The sequence below is a fragment of the Ochlerotatus camptorhynchus genome, unplaced genomic scaffold, assembly GCF_037179485.1.
Source record: "Ochlerotatus camptorhynchus isolate MF236.1 unplaced genomic scaffold, CSIRO-AGI_Acam_v1.1 ptg000432l, whole genome shotgun sequence".
Classification (NCBI taxonomy): Eukaryota; Metazoa; Arthropoda; class Insecta; order Diptera; family Culicidae; genus Ochlerotatus; species Ochlerotatus camptorhynchus.
This window is the reverse complement of record NW_027040918.1, coordinates 8,624,479-8,641,659: the sequence shown is the minus strand read 5'-3', so window position 1 is coordinate 8,641,659 and position 17,181 is coordinate 8,624,479. Positions and strand designations below refer to the sequence as shown.

General features: G+C 41.0%; 1 protein-coding gene across 3 annotated transcripts in view; it reads right to left on the bottom strand.

Annotated features, from left to right (window-relative positions):
• Nucleotides 1–17,181, bottom strand: part of ATPCL (ATP-citrate synthase) — an 81,995-nt gene that overhangs the window by 2,331 nt on the left and 62,483 nt on the right. For 2 of the 3 annotated variants that reach the window (XM_065234205.1, XM_065234206.1), the window contains 9 exons: nucleotides 15,844–16,029; nucleotides 15,594–15,784; nucleotides 14,864–15,525; nucleotides 14,610–14,798; nucleotides 2,371–2,472; nucleotides 2,149–2,290; nucleotides 848–2,081; nucleotides 676–780; nucleotides 371–606 (listed from right to left, as the gene is read on the bottom strand). In XM_065234205.1, the coding sequence (XP_065090277.1) occupies nucleotides 371–606; nucleotides 676–780; nucleotides 848–2,081; nucleotides 2,149–2,290; nucleotides 2,371–2,472; nucleotides 14,610–14,798; nucleotides 14,864–15,525; nucleotides 15,594–15,784; nucleotides 15,844–16,029 (3,047 nt within the window). The remainder of the gene's footprint in view (nucleotides 1–370; nucleotides 607–675; nucleotides 781–847; nucleotides 2,082–2,148; nucleotides 2,291–2,370; nucleotides 2,473–14,609; nucleotides 14,799–14,863; nucleotides 15,526–15,593; nucleotides 15,785–15,843; nucleotides 16,030–17,181) is intronic. The other variant, XM_065234207.1, reaches the window with a different exon arrangement.

Here is a 17,181-nt window from a genome sequence, read left to right as displayed (position 1 = left end):
AGTGGAAGACGGAACGTGGAGGATGCGAATGAACCACGAATTGCACCAGCTGCTGCGAGAACCATTTATCGTTCACACTGCAAGAATTGGGCGACTACGATGGGCTGGGCACTTCGTAAGAATGCCGCACTACGACCCATTGAAAATTGTTCTCGAAAGCGACCCAACTGGAACAAGAAGAAAAAGCGCGCAACGGGCATGGTGTATCGACTAAGTAGAAGGCGAACTGCGGACCCTTCGCAGACTACAAGGCTGGCAACGTGTGACCATGGATCGAATAGCGTTGAGACAGCAGAGGACATCAAGCCTAAGGTAAGGTAAGAGAATTTTCCCGAACAAGAGTTCCCCAAATGCAACGAAATATTCTTACCTTGTGAAGGAACCGCAGTTTCGCAGCATATCGACGAAGCAGGTCGCAATGACACCATCCACGTTCAGGATCAGGTTCGGTTTCTTGCTGGTGGTGATTTTCTCCACCTCCAGAGCATACTCCAGCAGCGGCTTGGTCGGGAAGTTTTCCATGACAAACTCCTTGATGATCTTAACTCGGATGTCCGGATTGTTGATCGACTTTACGCGGTGACCGATACCCATAATCAGCTGACCCTGTGGAGTGAAGACAAAAGTTCAGTTAGCTCAAGGGAATTTCCCTAACTAATTCTTCTACCCACGCACCTTCTTTCTCATGGAGTTGACAAATTCCATTGGATGCAGGTTGGAATCATAAGCTTCGGAGAACTGCTTAGCAGCACCATCCAGAGCACCACCGAATCGATCACCCTGGAAAAATGAACAAATCCAATTATGATCCATTCGAAATGCATATAAAAAAAAACCCAAAACCTACAATTGTCAGTAAACCGCTGACCACCGACGAAACTAGATCCTTGCCGGCACGAGCACAGACGATCGTGTTGTGAGCACCGGATACAGCCGGTCCATGATCGGCCGTCACCATCAAACACATCTCGAAGAACTTGCACACGTACGGGGGCAGGCACCGCTGGAACCAGAGCAACGACACAACGCCACCAATACCGACATTCTTCTGCAGAACGTCACTGATTGGCATGCCAGCGTACAGCAGCTCCTGTCCTCGTTCATCGCAGATCGATGTCATGAAGGAAGCCGGCTTACGAATCAATCCCAGTTCGCGGGCCCACGAGTAATCCATTGGGACGGTTGGTGGTGGAACTTCTTCCGCTGGGACGATCACTCCACTCTTGACCAAATCGGCGTAAACAGATTCAACCATGTCACCTAGGTTGTCGAACGAATCCGGCACGTGAGCACCAGCATCAGTCAGCGCCTTGTTCTTTGCGGCGGCTGTTTCCCGATCCGAGTTGGCACACGATCCAGCATGACCGAATTGCACCTCCGACGTGAACATTCCAGCGCAAGTACCAATACACCAAGCGATCAATGGCTTTGTGATCTGTCCATTCTGAAGAGCTTCGCAAACTTCATACTCCTCGACGCCACCCACTTCACCCAACAGCACAATCATCTTTGCATCTGGATCGGCTTGGTATCGAAGAATGTGATCCATAAAGGTAGTTCCCGGATAACGGTCACCTCCAATGGCCACACCCTCGAACACGCCATTAGTGGTCAACGAAATAATGTTGTTCAACTCGTTAGACATACCACCGGAACGAGAAACGTAGGCCACACTTCCTGGACGGTACAGTTTCGAGTGCAGGATGTTATCCAACATACCACCGGTGTTGCCAATCTTGAAACATCCCGGCTTGACACCACCGACCGTGGCCGGTCCAATGATGGAAACATTCTTTGAACGAGCTGCCATGTTCAGTTTGCGCGTATAATTTTCCGGAATACCTTCGGCAATGATGGCAATCGTACGGATCTGCGGGTAGTCCAGCACCTCCATCGAGCTTTCGTAGGCGGAACGTAGCGAAGCAAAGTTCACCAATACGTCAGCTTCCTTGTGCTTGTTGATGGCCTCGGACATCTTCGAGTACACCGGAATCAGCACCTCCTTGTGGCCCCAGTAGAATTTCTGCTTGTGGTACCCGGTGAATGGGTAAACCATGGCCACCACGGACGGTTCATCGCGCCTGTAAACGGTCAAGAACAGTCAACACGTGTCTCTTTCTTTCGAGAGGAAACATTCAACAAACATACCGACAAATGAAATCGAAGTCCAACATCGATTGGACGGCACGTGTCTGCATTCCCCAGACCAGCGCCTTGGTACGATTGGTGAACATTCGTTGATATTCGCCGGAGCCAACATCTACCTGGGAGTACTTGACCGCTGTTCCACCTATTGTGTGTAAATAAGAGACAAAACGCCCAATTAATCGGTTGCTATACATTTTACATTCCCGGATGTTGGTCTATTACTGGTCTTAACTGGGCGGCTGCTGGCACCGTTGTTGCTGTTGGCGGTCGTCGCAGCCGATTGTATTGCGCTTGGTGGTGTTGTTGTTGTGCTGGTTGCTGTTGCTGAAGGCGGTGTGTAGTGTGTAAAGTTTTATGAACGGCAAACAATATGGATGGTGGTACATACACACATACGCACATACACGCACGCACACATGGGAACACGGGGACGGGCGAGGATGAATATTTGGCAACACGTAGATTCGTAGCATGGTTGGTACGTGTTGACCACGGATGAGGCGGGATTCGTATGGCGTATTTAGGCATGTGAGGGTACGATTTGGAATTTCAACCGGGATAAGTGCCAACAGAACCGATAAATAAAAAGAATGAAAACAATTTTGATTAGGAAGCAGCTCTGAGTACGGATGAATTGTGCAAAAAAATTGAAACAGAAAACGCAAGGATATTATGGACGGAAGTGCTATTTGATTGATTAGTTACAGTTAATGACGGTGACGATGTGTGGTTAGGAACATGTGCGGGTAAATGTAGGTACCGTCTTGATGGCTGATAGGATGTTTCATATGCTAAAAACTCGACTCATGAATACTTTTTGAGCATAGGTGATCCACATCTTTTGGGTCCAGCTTGCGATTGCCAATTCAGCATAAGCCATCATGTGTGCTCATTATTTTCTTCCATATCTATTGTCAGATGTTTAAATGTTAAAGGCGCACTATGTTTGAATAATGCATATTTTACCGAGGTAACTAAGCACGTGTTACAAATCAATAAAAAAAAAATAATTCTGTTATGATACATTTTAATGTTTCTATGAATGTGATAAAAAAATTAAAAACTAACATTTTACAATAAGATATTTTTTACGATTTTAAAAACAACGCTGTCTATCAAACTTGACAAATAATAGTAATAGGGTTTTGAATCTAATTTTCGTCCTCCTAAGCATAACCCACATTTAACATCTCTTTTTCGAACGAATATGAACTCACAGTAGAGTGATTCTACTATATATGAATTCCAAATGTATTTACCTCTCTATACGTACCGTTGGATTTGATAAAGAGTCACAAATTATTGAGATATTGTAAGAAATCTAACACTGCTTCTTGATTGCAAATTCGTTACACGAATTTCAATTCCGTCCTATCCTAACGCATTGAAACGTCATTGATTTTTCTTCGTTCTACGAATGAAGACAGAAAAAAATGGATTTGCTAGGAGCGTTTCTTTTGTTTTGAGAACAATGAGTTTGAATATTCATACAACGTACTCGTATACACTCTAAAAAATCTTCACGTCCGATTTACGTGAATTATCACGTAGGGGAACTAGGGGCAAGAAGGTCACCCTCAATATATTTTGAAAATGAAATCATTTCAATTTTATCTCACGATGAACCAATGCACAGTATTCGTAAAAAAAATGCAAAAAATCATTTTGTGTTGATGCATTGAAAAGCTAGTTTTTTATAAGAATAAGGCATCATAAAATAAGGTTTTCGGAATTTCCAATTTATTTTTTTCACAATTTCTGCATTGAGACATCACTATTGATGGTTGTTTGATACATTAATAACACTAAATTATTAAATATTTTGTTTAATTAATCAAAGATTATATTCCTAAAAATAAACTTTATACGGGGCGAGTGCCACCCCTACATTTATGTATTAAATTGTACAAAAATGTTCAGGAATTAACACAATTGGGCATTTATATTTCCAACATACATTTTTTTCGTGAAATTTTGGAAAACAAACTGTATAAAATAGTATCAAAAATAGTTTCCATTAGAATCTTTGACGCACATGGTTTATATGTTTTAGATATAAAAAATATATCGTTAAGTCAATATTTTAGTGGAATAAACAATAAAAGCAGTTGCTGTCATACCTAAGAATAGTAATTTGTTGTTTAGAAATGAACATTTATCAGTTTCACTTCATTTTAGACATATGGTCTTTTTGCCCCATAAGAGTGGCCCTCTTGCCCCGTAGCATTTTTTAGAGCAGGTTCGACATGACATTTTGAAAAAAATCATTAACATTTTTTGATGGGGTTTAATTTTAATTTCAATGATGATACATGGAGACAAGGTTATAAACTTACAATTCGATTCACAAACTCCTATAAATATTCACGGAATCACATATAAAAACGCGCTATCGTTAGGGTGACCTTCTTGCCCCTAGTTCCCCTACCTGATCTGTATTAAGAAAATCTCAAATGTTACGTTATGTTAGTAACTTTGACTGGCATTGCAAGTCATGTTCACTAAAAATGTTGGTGAATTCGACCGCATATTCACGTAAACAGATTTCGTGTATTTGTGTTGCGACTTCGATATTTCCGCAAAACGGGATGTACGTGATTTTCAGGTACGCAAACAAAATCAATATGGCGTCACCGAGCGTGGTGGAAGAACACTTCAAAGATTCAAAATTTTCCAGCAGTTTGCTGCAAATATTGGACGGTAAGGTAATTTGATTCTTTTACATTAATTGATTTATGATTGTATGTCGCATTTTTCTAGTTTTATAATTTCAGACGATGGCATCAGCATTTTGAGTCTGCAAACCTCGCTGCAAACAGTTGTTAAAGTTTTGTCAGAAATAAAAAAAAAAAAAACTCATACACGTTTCTACCTCATAATAATCAATTAGTCAATAATTTACAATTTTATGAGTAGATATAAGCATTAATTTCAACATGTGGATTTTATATCTGCCCGATAAAATTGCATAATATTGATTGCTTTTATTTATACTGATGCTGATGCGGTATAATAGTAGTGACTTTAGTGACTAAAATTACGAAAATAGTGACCAAATAGTGACTTGTAAAAACTTAATAAGTAACCATTTATATGGTAACTTAGAAATTCAAATATGGCTTGATATTGAAATAAACTTTTTATGTCTTGGAACTTACAATCAAATTTCATAAATTCCTCTAATTTAATCGAATATCTAGGTAGATAACATTGATAATTCGCTAAGAACTTTCCACAGAATTTCTTCAGCATGATCTCAAGAACTTTTTTAGAATAATTTCTCTTCTCTTAAACTTAGAGGCAAATAAGGTTTTACAAAAATAATATTGCATTCTTGAAATTCATTGCAGAACAATCAACAAAATTCGTGGAAATAGATTATTTTCGTAGTTGGAAATGCTCAACATCAAATATCAGAATTAAAGTGAACATTTTATACGATAGATGAGGAGATGAAAGTAAAGAGTTGATAGTTCCGTAATAACTAGTAAGGCAGTGTGAAATTTGTATATTGAAAGTAGAAAGCGATAAAGGACAATTTTAAGGAAGGTACGAATCGAGTAGAGCATCTCCTTTACCAAGCTCATCCGATGAGGTGGTGAGGGGTGTTTTCCCCTGCCACCACTGGCAAAAGGGATGATCGCCTATTTGCTCATGTACCTCTGATGTGCGGAAACAGTTCTATCGATTGTTTCACACTCAAGTCGCCATCTGACGTAAACAACTACCCGTTTCGTACCTTCCTCAAAATTGTCCTTGCTCGCTTTCTACTTTGTATATACAATGTTTACACTGCCGTTACTATAACGGAGCTATCAACTCTATAATTTAATGTCCTCATCTATCGTATAAAATCTGCACTTCAAGTCTGATATTTGATTAAAGTAGATTATTTTAGATTTTTTATTGATTCTTCTAGGAAGTTTTGAAGGGCTCCTTCCATAAATCTATTTTAGATTTATTTGAATGCACCTTAGAATTTTCATGCAATTAACCTCTGAAAATTAAAAAAAAAATCTGCTTAGAATAACCTTGGACTTCTCCCCGGCATTCATTCTCCTTAGAATTCACATAGTATTTCCTCAGAATTCTCAAAACAAAAATTCATCACAGAATAACTTCTAGAAATTCCTTTAAGATTGAACGCTCAAAATTCGATTCCATTGGAATTTTTCTCGGAATTTATTTCGAAACCTTTAGAATTCTCTTGAAGTATCTTCAAAAATCACCCCAGAATTCTTTTAGAACTATCCGTACAGACCATCTTTGGAGTTCACGGGATTTTCATGGAATTTTCATCAAAGCTCCCTTAAGCAAAATTTCAGAAATAATTTTGAATCCTCATTTAAATTCTTATTAGAATCATCATCCAATCATCATAGAATTCTTCTCAGAACTCTCGTTAAAATGCACTCTCAATTATATTGGATTGAATTATTTCCAAAATTGTATCAGAGCTGAATTTTGCGTCTCTAATAATTTAAACAATAATCAAAAGCGACGCTCGTATGTGTTAAGCCAAGTTTGACTATATGGGTAAACCTGGCTTAAGATTTAAGCGGAGATGAAAAAAATCGATTCTCAGAGCACTTAATTTTACGTTAGACTTTCATAGTCTGTACTTTGGTATTCTTCTCTGATATATCTTGGTGTCATCCCTAGAATCCTTTAAAATTCTCTTAAAATTTACTTTGGATTTTTTAAATTTCTTAATCATTCTTGCAAGACTTTTGATAATCTATCACAGATAAATACCTTTGGAAAGATTCCAAGGTTTACATTTTATTTTTTGGGAAAGGGGGTATATTTTCCCCAATTTTTAATCGAAATCGAAGGCATTTCCCAATAGTTTTACTGATGCTCTAAAGTTTTGCGGTTCACTGGTCACCCTGGTTAAAAAATTTTAACAGATATGTATATTATGTTAAAATTTCTGTAGACTTTCTTAGTGCCAAGTACTCAATTTCAACATTTTGTTGATATTTTTAAATTTCACTCTATTTTAGTAGTGAAAAAGTGACTTTAGTGACTATTTTAAAGGAAATAGCGACTTTTTGGTGTAAAAAGTGACTTTTTAGTGACTGGCTTCAAAATAGTGACCAAGTCACTAAAAAGTGACCTGCTACCAGCCCTGCATTTTAAACAAAACGGAATGTCACGTAAAAGCTACCAGTTGTCCAGTAGTTTTCACCCCGATTTCACGTAGCAGTATGTGAAAATCAGGTCTTACTTACCTGACTAATCACGTAGATAATCGAAGCTGGATTTTGATCGGCTACGTGTAATTCCGGTAAAAGTTACGTGAAAAATAGGGTGGACGAAAACCACCTATGTTTTCACGTAAATCGGACGTGAAGATTTTTCAGAGTGTAGGCTTTGTGTTGTAGCTTATGACGAAGACAACAAATCAAGAAGACTGGCAACTCTTCCATTTTCTCATACGAACGCTATGAGCCAGGTACATTCGCGTCATCTGCCGCTCAAAGGTAAATGCTTCGAATGAATCTGATAGCAAAGGCTCCATCCTCAGAAGAAAGGTTCGTGTATTTGCTCATTTTTCTATGCTTTGCTTCCACCTTCACTCAAGCGCAGCGCTATTGTATCTGTCGCTTGGATTCTGGCAAAGTTGCCAGTCTTCTTGATTTGTTGTCTTCGCTTTTTTTTTTTTCCTCTGTTCGGGACATAACACCACTGCGACCAGTAATTTGATCTATTGTAGTATATCCCGTGTCCTTAGTTTAGTGCATGTCGTATTACTCCATCACTATTGAGAAATGATGAAGTATTCGGTTTTGATACAGTTGTCATTCTTGCCTTCATCGCAAGGAATCGATTCTAACTGAAAGGTTCCGCTATTTATACCCTTCGGAGTTGGAACACCCTCCAAAGGCGCGCCCAGTCAAAATTGGATTCCTTAACAACAAAAACAAGCTATGACACCGATAATGACCATGCATCAGAACCCTAGTCTTAACCACTTCAAACTAGGGAACAACGATTAGAAGATTAGGAATCACATAGGTGAAGACTAACTAACTCATTTTTTCCTTGTTTCAAGATCATCCTCGGTCCAGGCAACAATCGCTTATGAGCTAACACATCGAAACAAACGTATTTTGCACGATGCAAGTAGATGCGAGAAATGGAAGAAGATTTTTCGTAGAGTGATTCGCTAGTGAGATTTTTCGAGCATCTAGAATTACGATTTAGATGTGACACCCCTCGGCTTAAGGGCAGTTTAGATTGAATATAGATTGCCAAAAGTTCATTATAATGCATTTATTGCAGTGAGGGACAAGGCATATTGATGAATCGAGAAAAATGGGAGCTCGAGACAAAATCCGGAAAGAACTTAGAAACGCTCTCAGGATTAACATTTTAGAGAATTCTGGATTTTTTAACTCTTTTTTTTTTAAATAATTCGTTTATTTTTCCAGACTAATTTGCTGTAGCTTTGCCGAGCCGATATTCATTGTTTGGATCACAAAATTACTTAAAACTAACGTTAGTCTAGCGGGACCGATTACTCGCGGCTATCTCGAGGTTAGGGGTAACAAATTGTAAAAAATGGATGGCAGGGCAGGGAGTGAGAACACAAGGTTTGGAGAGCAATGTGCTCTTGATCTCGAACTAAGCGACACTCTGATGAAAAAGACAAACATGGGGCCGATGGGCAGCTAACAACTTGGGAGAACACAAGATGACACTAACTACTAAATCCTCAGATCTATCCGTTTTAAAAACACATAAATTAAATTCTAATAGTCGAGGTCTCGGCTCGCCAAGACATCTCTACCGGGTATCGCGGGTTGTTTTCCTCCGGCCCCGAGGGATGTGGATAACTCAGATCTGACAACACGGTGTAAGGTACATGACCAAACAACATGCTCGGTATCGTGATAGCCCAATTCGATAGAAGTGCGAGTCTAATGAGCAGTGATTGGACATAAGCCTTGATATAACGCGTATAAAGTCGCGGCTCATGTCCAACCCTTTGAACCATGGTTTGTTCGACACCTGTGGGATAATAGAATGTAACAATCTTCCCAAATCACCATCATTCCATTTTTGTTGCCAACTGATGAGGACTTGCTGACGAGCAATGGAGAAACATTCGTTGAAGGCTATTTGTCGCTCAAAAATATCGCCTTCCATAGCGCCCACCTTAGCCAACGAGTCCGCTTTCTCATTACCCGAAATTGAGCAATGAGATGGGACCCAAGCTAAGGTGATAGTATAGGAGCAGTTGGATAAAGCACTCAGTTTAGATCGTATTTCAGGCAGGAAATACGAGGAGTGCTTCATCGGCCTCATTGAACGAATAGCCTCCAATGAGCTAAGACTATCCGTCATTCTGGTCTCGTTGTACGACACTATAGTTCGATTTTTTTTTTGAGTTTTTCCCCACGCGAGGGTTTTTTCTCACCAAAGTTAGTTGGCATGGTGTTATATACAACAAGTGCGCGAGTGAGGAAACCGTTAACCATACGCCGAGCGCTTTGATTACGGTCCAGCTTTAATCACTACGTCGCTATTGGCAAGGTTCGGCTGCCTGTACGTCTGTTTGTACCTCGGGTAATGAACTGCTCGAAATGTAAACAACTTGGTCACACATCGGACTACTGCTCGAATAAACCACGCTGCGATCAGTGTGGCGAGCAGCATCCAGGGAGTCCTTGCAGTGCTCCTCCAAAATGCGTGTACTGCAAGGAGAGCCTGCATATCCTGACTGACTGTCCGAGGTACAAACAGCAGGGAGACAACATCAAGCGGTCTCTGCAAGCTCGCTCCAAGAGAACAATAGCAGAACTCTTGAATAATACCGCTTCACCTTTTCAGATCACTCCAAAAAGCAGTAAAACTTTCTTCATTTTGCCAGTTGATGATCTAGACTCTGACTCAGAGGGCGGTGAGGGTAGTCCGTTTGTCTTTAAAGGCAATACGAGAAAATGAGCCAAAAAACACACCACCGAAAAGCCTCGTAAGGCCACTTGTATGGACCGCCCTCCCTTCTTAGAAAAATCAAGAGGTAACGAAAATGCACCGAAACCCATTCCATCGGGTTTTAAATAACCGACAAACCGACATGAAACTCAAACTTAAATCTTGATCGAGAATCCTTAACGGCCGATTCAAATGTGCAGCGATCCCATCTGTCAAAACCATAGAAATGTTTTATCTAGATAAAAATAATTTGTCCAAAATAGATTAGACACGAACCAATCCATACATTTTGTACGCGTGTTCGTGGGTAGGATAAATATTTTCCGCAAACACGGCAGCAGATGTCAGTTTTGTGCTTTGATCAGAAATTTCTTTGTATTTTGTATGATCATTCATGTCGGTTTGTCGGTGTTTAAACCTTGTAATTATGACAAGAACTGTCCGTCACTTCCAGGATCATCTAAAATCCCAGATGTCCCAGTTATTTGGCCAGAAAATTAGCTGAATAATCAGCAAGAACATGCCCCCATGTTCACGTTTTCTGGTATTGTGGATAGATTTTTCAGTATATTCAATATCTCTGACTCAACGAGGAGCATTATTAATTTAGTGCGGCCAATGGTGAAAACTCTTTTGAAGCAACTAGCTTCTAGGTGGTCCTTCATTGCATCAATCATATCCTTTGATGGATAACTCTCCGAATGAGGTCGGGAATATGATCTCAATTCTTCAGTGGAACTGTAGAAGTCTTATACCAAAACTTTTTTTTTTTTTTTTTCCTTTGATTTATTTTCCGTCGATCTTGTTTTCCGTGCTGAGCACCAATGCTACCGACGCCAGAGAGGCAGCTCCTACACCTGGACCCTACCTATCGACCCATCAACTCATGAACCGGGGACCAACGGCTTTACTTCCCTTCCGAAGGAAGGCGTGATCAGAGATGTTATGCCTCAGAACATCCCGGCGGCGCCGACTGGGATTGAACCCAGGCCTGCTGGGGTGAGAGGTAATCACGCTTACCACTACACCACCGGCGCCGCTATATACCAAAACTTGACGCATTTTAATTTTTACTTAACAACTTACTTTCGGATGTATTTGCCCTTTGTGAAACATGGCTCTCTTCAGACAACGATCTTGCTTTCCACGATTTCAACATTATTCGCCTTGACCGCGCAGATTCGTATGGAGGGATGCTTCTCGGGATCAACAAGCTCCATTCCTTTTACAGAATCGATCTGCCTTCGGTGACAGGCATTGAAGTTGTTGCATGTCAGGTTAACATTCGAGGTAAATGCGTCAGTATATCTTCCACCAAGAACAGCGATTTTTCGTCAAAGTTTCTCGGATATCTGCACGGCTATGCCGGAGCCACGGTTGATCTTGGGAGATTTTAACTCTCACGGTACTGTAGGACGACAACCGTTCAACCTTGATATACGACATGTGCGATATCTTCAAAATGACAATTCTGAACACCGGGGAAGCAACACGAGTAGCCAAACCTCCAGCAAAAGTAAGCAGATTAGATCTTTCACTTTGTTCAAGTTAATTATCGTTGGATTGCTCGTGGAAAGTAATCCAAGATCCCTACGGTAGTGATCATTTGCCAATCAAAATGTCTATTACCAATGGTTCATCTTCTACTCGCTCGGTTGATGTCGCGTACGATCTCACGAAAGTTCACGATCGCGGTTCTTGATGCCAGCCAATCGGTTGAAATATTTCCTCCACTGGACGAGTACTCCTTTCTCGCGCGTCTCATCATCGATTGTGCGCTGCGAGCACAGGCGAAACGTGTTCCGGGTGTTTCCGTTTGCAAGCGACCTCCCACCCCGTGGTGGGATAAGGATTGCACCGACGCGAACAGCGAGAAGTCCGCCACGTTTAAACGCTTCCGCAAACACGGTAAGGTCGGGGATTTCGAGCGGTACACCGACGTCCAGAAAACTTTTAAGGACTTGATTAAAGCAAAAAAAAACGTGGTTACTGGCGTCGGTTCGTCGATGGTTTGTCGCGAGAGACTTCCATGAGAACACTCTGGAATGTCGGCAGGAGAATGCGAAACGCGTCATCACCGATTAATGAAGACAAGGAGTACTCGGACAGATGGATTTTCAGCTTCGCGCGGAAAGTTTGCCCGGATTCGGTACCGGTTCAAACCAACGTTTGTGATCGTCCATCGGGTAATAACGAAATAGATTCCCCGTTTTCGAAGGTGGAATTCTCCCTTGCTCTCCTCTCATGTAACAACTCAGCTCCAGGAATGGATAGAATCAAGTTCAACTTGCTTAAAAATCTCCCAGACGTCGCGAAGAGATTCAATTTCTGGAGCACAACATTGTTCCGGATGACTGGAGGCCAGTAAGAGTTATGGCCATTCGAAAACCCGGTAAACCCGCGTCGGATTATAACTCGTACCGTCCCACCGCGATGCTGTCCTGTATACGGAAATTGTTGGAGAAAATGATTCTTTTTCGTCTAGACAAATGGGTTGAGTCGAATGGTTTACTTTCAGATACGCAATTTGGCTTTCGGTGAGGCAAAGGAACGAGCGACTGTCTTGCGTTGCTTTCAACTGAAATTCAACTGGCCTATGCGCAAAAACAGCAAATGAGTTCAGTTTTCTTGGACATTAAGGGGGCTTTTGATTCTGTTTGTATCGATGTCCTTTCGGATAAACTCCACGATAGTGGGCTTTCACCAATTATGAACAACTATTTGAGCAACTTGTTGTCTGAGAAACCTGCATGCAACATGCAACTAATTCGTGAAACAACTTCACGAATTAGTTGCATGGGTCTCCCCCAGGGCTCATGTTTAAGCCCCCTTCTTTATATTTTTTATGTAAAAGACATTGATGAAAATTGCTCGCTAAGGCAGCTAGCAGATGATGACGTTGTGTCTGTTATAGGGCCAAGATACCTTAGACAATTTGTCTACTTGGGCTATGAAGCTAGGTATTGAATTCTCTCCGGAGTTGGTTGTTTTTTCTAGGAAGCAGCATCCTGCACAGTTACAGCTTCAACTAAAGGGTAGAACAATCACTCAAAGTATATCTTTCAAGTATTTAGGTGTCTGGTTCGATTCCAAAAGCACGTGAGGAAAACATATTGCGTATGTGAAACAAAAATGCCAACAAAGAATAAATTTTCTTCGTGAAATTACCGGAACTTGGTGGGGAGCACATCCGGAAGATCTGATCAGGTTGTACCAAACAACCACCTTGTCGGATCTAGAGTACGGTAGCTTTTGCTTTCAATCCGCGGCAAAAACACACATCCTGAAGCTGCAACGGGTTCGATACCGTTGCCTCCGAATCGCGCTTGCCTGTATGCACTCGACGCATACGATGAGCCTCGAAGTACTCGCGGGTGTTCTCCCACTGACAGATCGTTTCGCGGAACTGTCCTTCCGGTTTCTTATCCGCTGTGAAGTAATGAACCCATTGGTAATAGAAAACTTAACTTAATATCTCAAAATTATCAAATTTTCAAGATTCTGGGATTCGAGATCTCTCACAGAAAATTACGAGAATCGTTCGATTCGAATCGTTACATTTCGTAATCCCAGCACCAACGCTACGTTCAAAACACATGCAGCCATATTTACATACATTAAGACATTTAATTTAAAGGGTTGGGGTTGTTATGTCTTCCATATTTATAGAACAAATTCCTGCTGCAAATAATATCAGAGGACGGTTGTGCTAAATGGCCTTTTATGTTCAACCTTTTCATACATCTTATGACAAATGACTTTAATATATTTCTGTGCATTTTATGCCAAATTACTGCCAAATGTGGTCTTCTTCTTCTGGCTTTATTATGTCCCCATTGGGGCTTTACACCAACTCTCTCAACTTGTCTTCTTTTTGCACTTCTACAGTTGTTGATTGAGAGCTTTATAGCCTGTGCCATTTTTGCATTTGTATAATTGTGTGGCAAGGTACAATCATACTCTATGCTCAGGGAAGTTGATGAAATTTCCGACCCGAAAATTCTATACCGGATGATCGATTAAGTTAGCCACGAAAGGGGCTATAATTATAGAACTTTATATTTTCGCTAAACGATTCAAACGGTGCGGTTATTCTGGCAGAAAATACAGGCACTATACACAAACGAAAGCAACTTTTCCCATCACCTGAAAAATAAGACAAACAAAACAACTGCACCTAGTTAGTGCAACTTATTTACACTGCTTCATAAGATTTCTACCATTATGTTTAAAAAATCTTCATCCAAGACCACAGCACACAGTGAAATCAATAAATGGTGCAACATAAAGTACCGAACAATAATACCTGTATCACTGCCAGAACTACCGTAGAAAATTTTCGAAAGCAATCTTGCTACACTTAATCGTGCTACTGTACCTGTAACTATATAATAACGCAAATGAATCAAATCATCATCATCCAACTGTTTTGTATCCGTGTTTTAGTAGTGTGTATGTGTGTGTTAGCAACAGTGTTAGTGTGATTACGATCAGCAAACAGTTCAGAGTATACTAACCATTGGCGACATCGTTGCCGGCGGCGGACGACTTCTTGGCGGCATCGGCAGCCTGTTGTCCTCCTGGAAGCAGGAAATTAGCCGTCGCAAAATGAACATTACAACTCTTTGGAATTGGCTTAGTACCAAGGGCCATGCCACAGATGGCGGTCATGTGCGTTTCCGGGCCGAATACAAACAGTGGAATTCCTACAAAATTATGGAGAAAAAATAGCAATCAGCAAATGTGTTACGATAATACACAACAAACTTACCCAACGTGCTTCCGATTTCACGCATTTTCCTCAAACCTTCCTGATAGTTGGGCCCAGCACGACGAACAAAGATCGATACATTGTGATCGACAAGCTTCTGCTGGAACTCTCGCAGGGCAGTAATAATGCCGCTAAAGGTAGCTGCCACGTTGGTAAAGTTGGCGATACCTCCACCGGTAATTAGTACCTTGCCCAGTGGATGTTTCGGACTGCTGGTCATCAGACTGAGGACAGTCTTGGCGTACTCGTAGGTTTGCTGTTCCGACGGTGCACCACTGTATTCACCATAGTTGGCCAGTTCGGTGGCACCTCCCAAGTCACAAATGGTGTCGGCATAGATAACACTAGCGCCACCACCGGCAACCATGGTCCATATTCGACCGTTCCGGTTAAGGATGGTTAGCTTCAACGAAGCACCGCTTTTGGCGTCCAGATCGGCGATGTATGCCTCCTCCGGGTAGGCATCGCGTCCGAATGGAGGTGGGTAGTCAATCTCACCCCATTTGGGACGGCAGACGAAATCGGCTGTGGCGTCAATTTTTGCTGCCAGATCCAGAATGTAGATGGAACTGTCTGTCACCACCAGAGGGTTGATTTCCAGATACGTAAAGTACAGATCTACATAAAGTTTGTACAAATTAAAGATAAAACTGGCGACTCTCCTACAAAAAATAAATAATGCAAGCATTTTTTAAACAATCCGTCGATCGTTTGAGCAATGTAATCATACTTCTTTTTAGCGGCTGCTACTTCAGTGAGTAACGCCTTTTCGATGCTCTCCAGGGAGACATCTTGTCCAACAGGTACATCGAGCTTCAGTGCTTTGGAGTCTACATCTCCGATGTCGACACCTCCTTGATGGTAGAATAAAATAGTGTCCGCCGTTCGGTGAGAGTAAATACACACATATGCTTCTTCGTTCTATAATTGAAATTTAAATGAATTATGCCCTCTATAATCCTTCGCGCAAACAAACTCACATCTTTATGTGGGACGAAGGGTTCGATGATGAAGTTTCGCAACTTGCCGGTGGTATTGCCCACCTTCTGGTCTTTGCCCATACGCTCGTCGACCCATTGTTTGACCTGGGTGAAGTTCTTGTTAACAGCGATCAGCCCTAGCTTTCCTCGTCGCTTGATCAACTGATCCGGTTTGACTACAAGGGGCTGCAAGAAAATAAGAAAATATTGAGAAAATGTTTGAGGCAAAACTATCGAAAATTCACGTGAGATATTTGAAAGTTAATAATTATCTTAGGCATTGCATCTCAATAAAACGATCGACCATATCTGAAGTATGCCTTTAAAGAGAAATGAAATGTCATCCGATCGAGTAACTTCAAACACAATGTATGGAATGTAGGCAAAGCAAGGTCTCAATTAACAACTGGGGAAGTTTTCAAAGAACACCTAGCTAAAGGAAAAGCTGACACGCATCATAAATCAATCATTATTTTCATCAACGAATGGCTTTAAAAAAATGCCATGATCAACAATTTGCCCAAATCTACTGCGTAAATCTACCTTGATCATAAATTTACTTTGATCAACAATGTACCTCGAACGACAATCTGTCAATCTAACGATGGTATTTTTCCTAACCAACAATCTGCACGTTGTTTAACAACCTGTTGTTGATCATCAATCTATCATGATCAAGGAATTGATTTGAACAACAATTAACCTTGATCAACCATCCGTTTTGATAAACAATTTGCCTTGATCGAAAACTTGCATTTATCAACAATCTGTCTCTTGATCAACAGTCAATGTTGATGAGCAACTCACGGCGATCAACTACCTAGATCAAGGTAGATCAACCAGATCTCTATTTTGTCGCATATTATTATTTTTCCGAGTCAAACCAGGGGGTACGTTCAGACTACAGAGTTATAACATGTTATAGCGCTATCTTGATGGTGGTTTCTGTGTTGCAATTAGTTGATAACCGTTATAACATGTTATAACTCTCCAGTCTGGACAGCGTTTAAGTCACGCTACCACCTTGTGCCTGTGTTGATTGTGTTTCTTGTGTGTTTTTGGGTGTCGGAAAGTGTTTCTGCGTGTTTCTGCATGTCGACCTAGCTGTCAAAACGTTGAGCGAAAATTAATGATTACTGGCAACCAGTACATCCACATTTGTTTACAAACAGAATTATCTTTTTTATGGCTCTCGCCAAAAAATTAACAATTTAATTATGCACAGTGTAAGTATGGAATACCAGTAAAAACCACACCTATCTAAAAGAGTGTGCTGTATATGTCCGAATCCGATCTAAAAAAGTACTCCCTCAACAGTCGAATTCTTATACTTGAGAT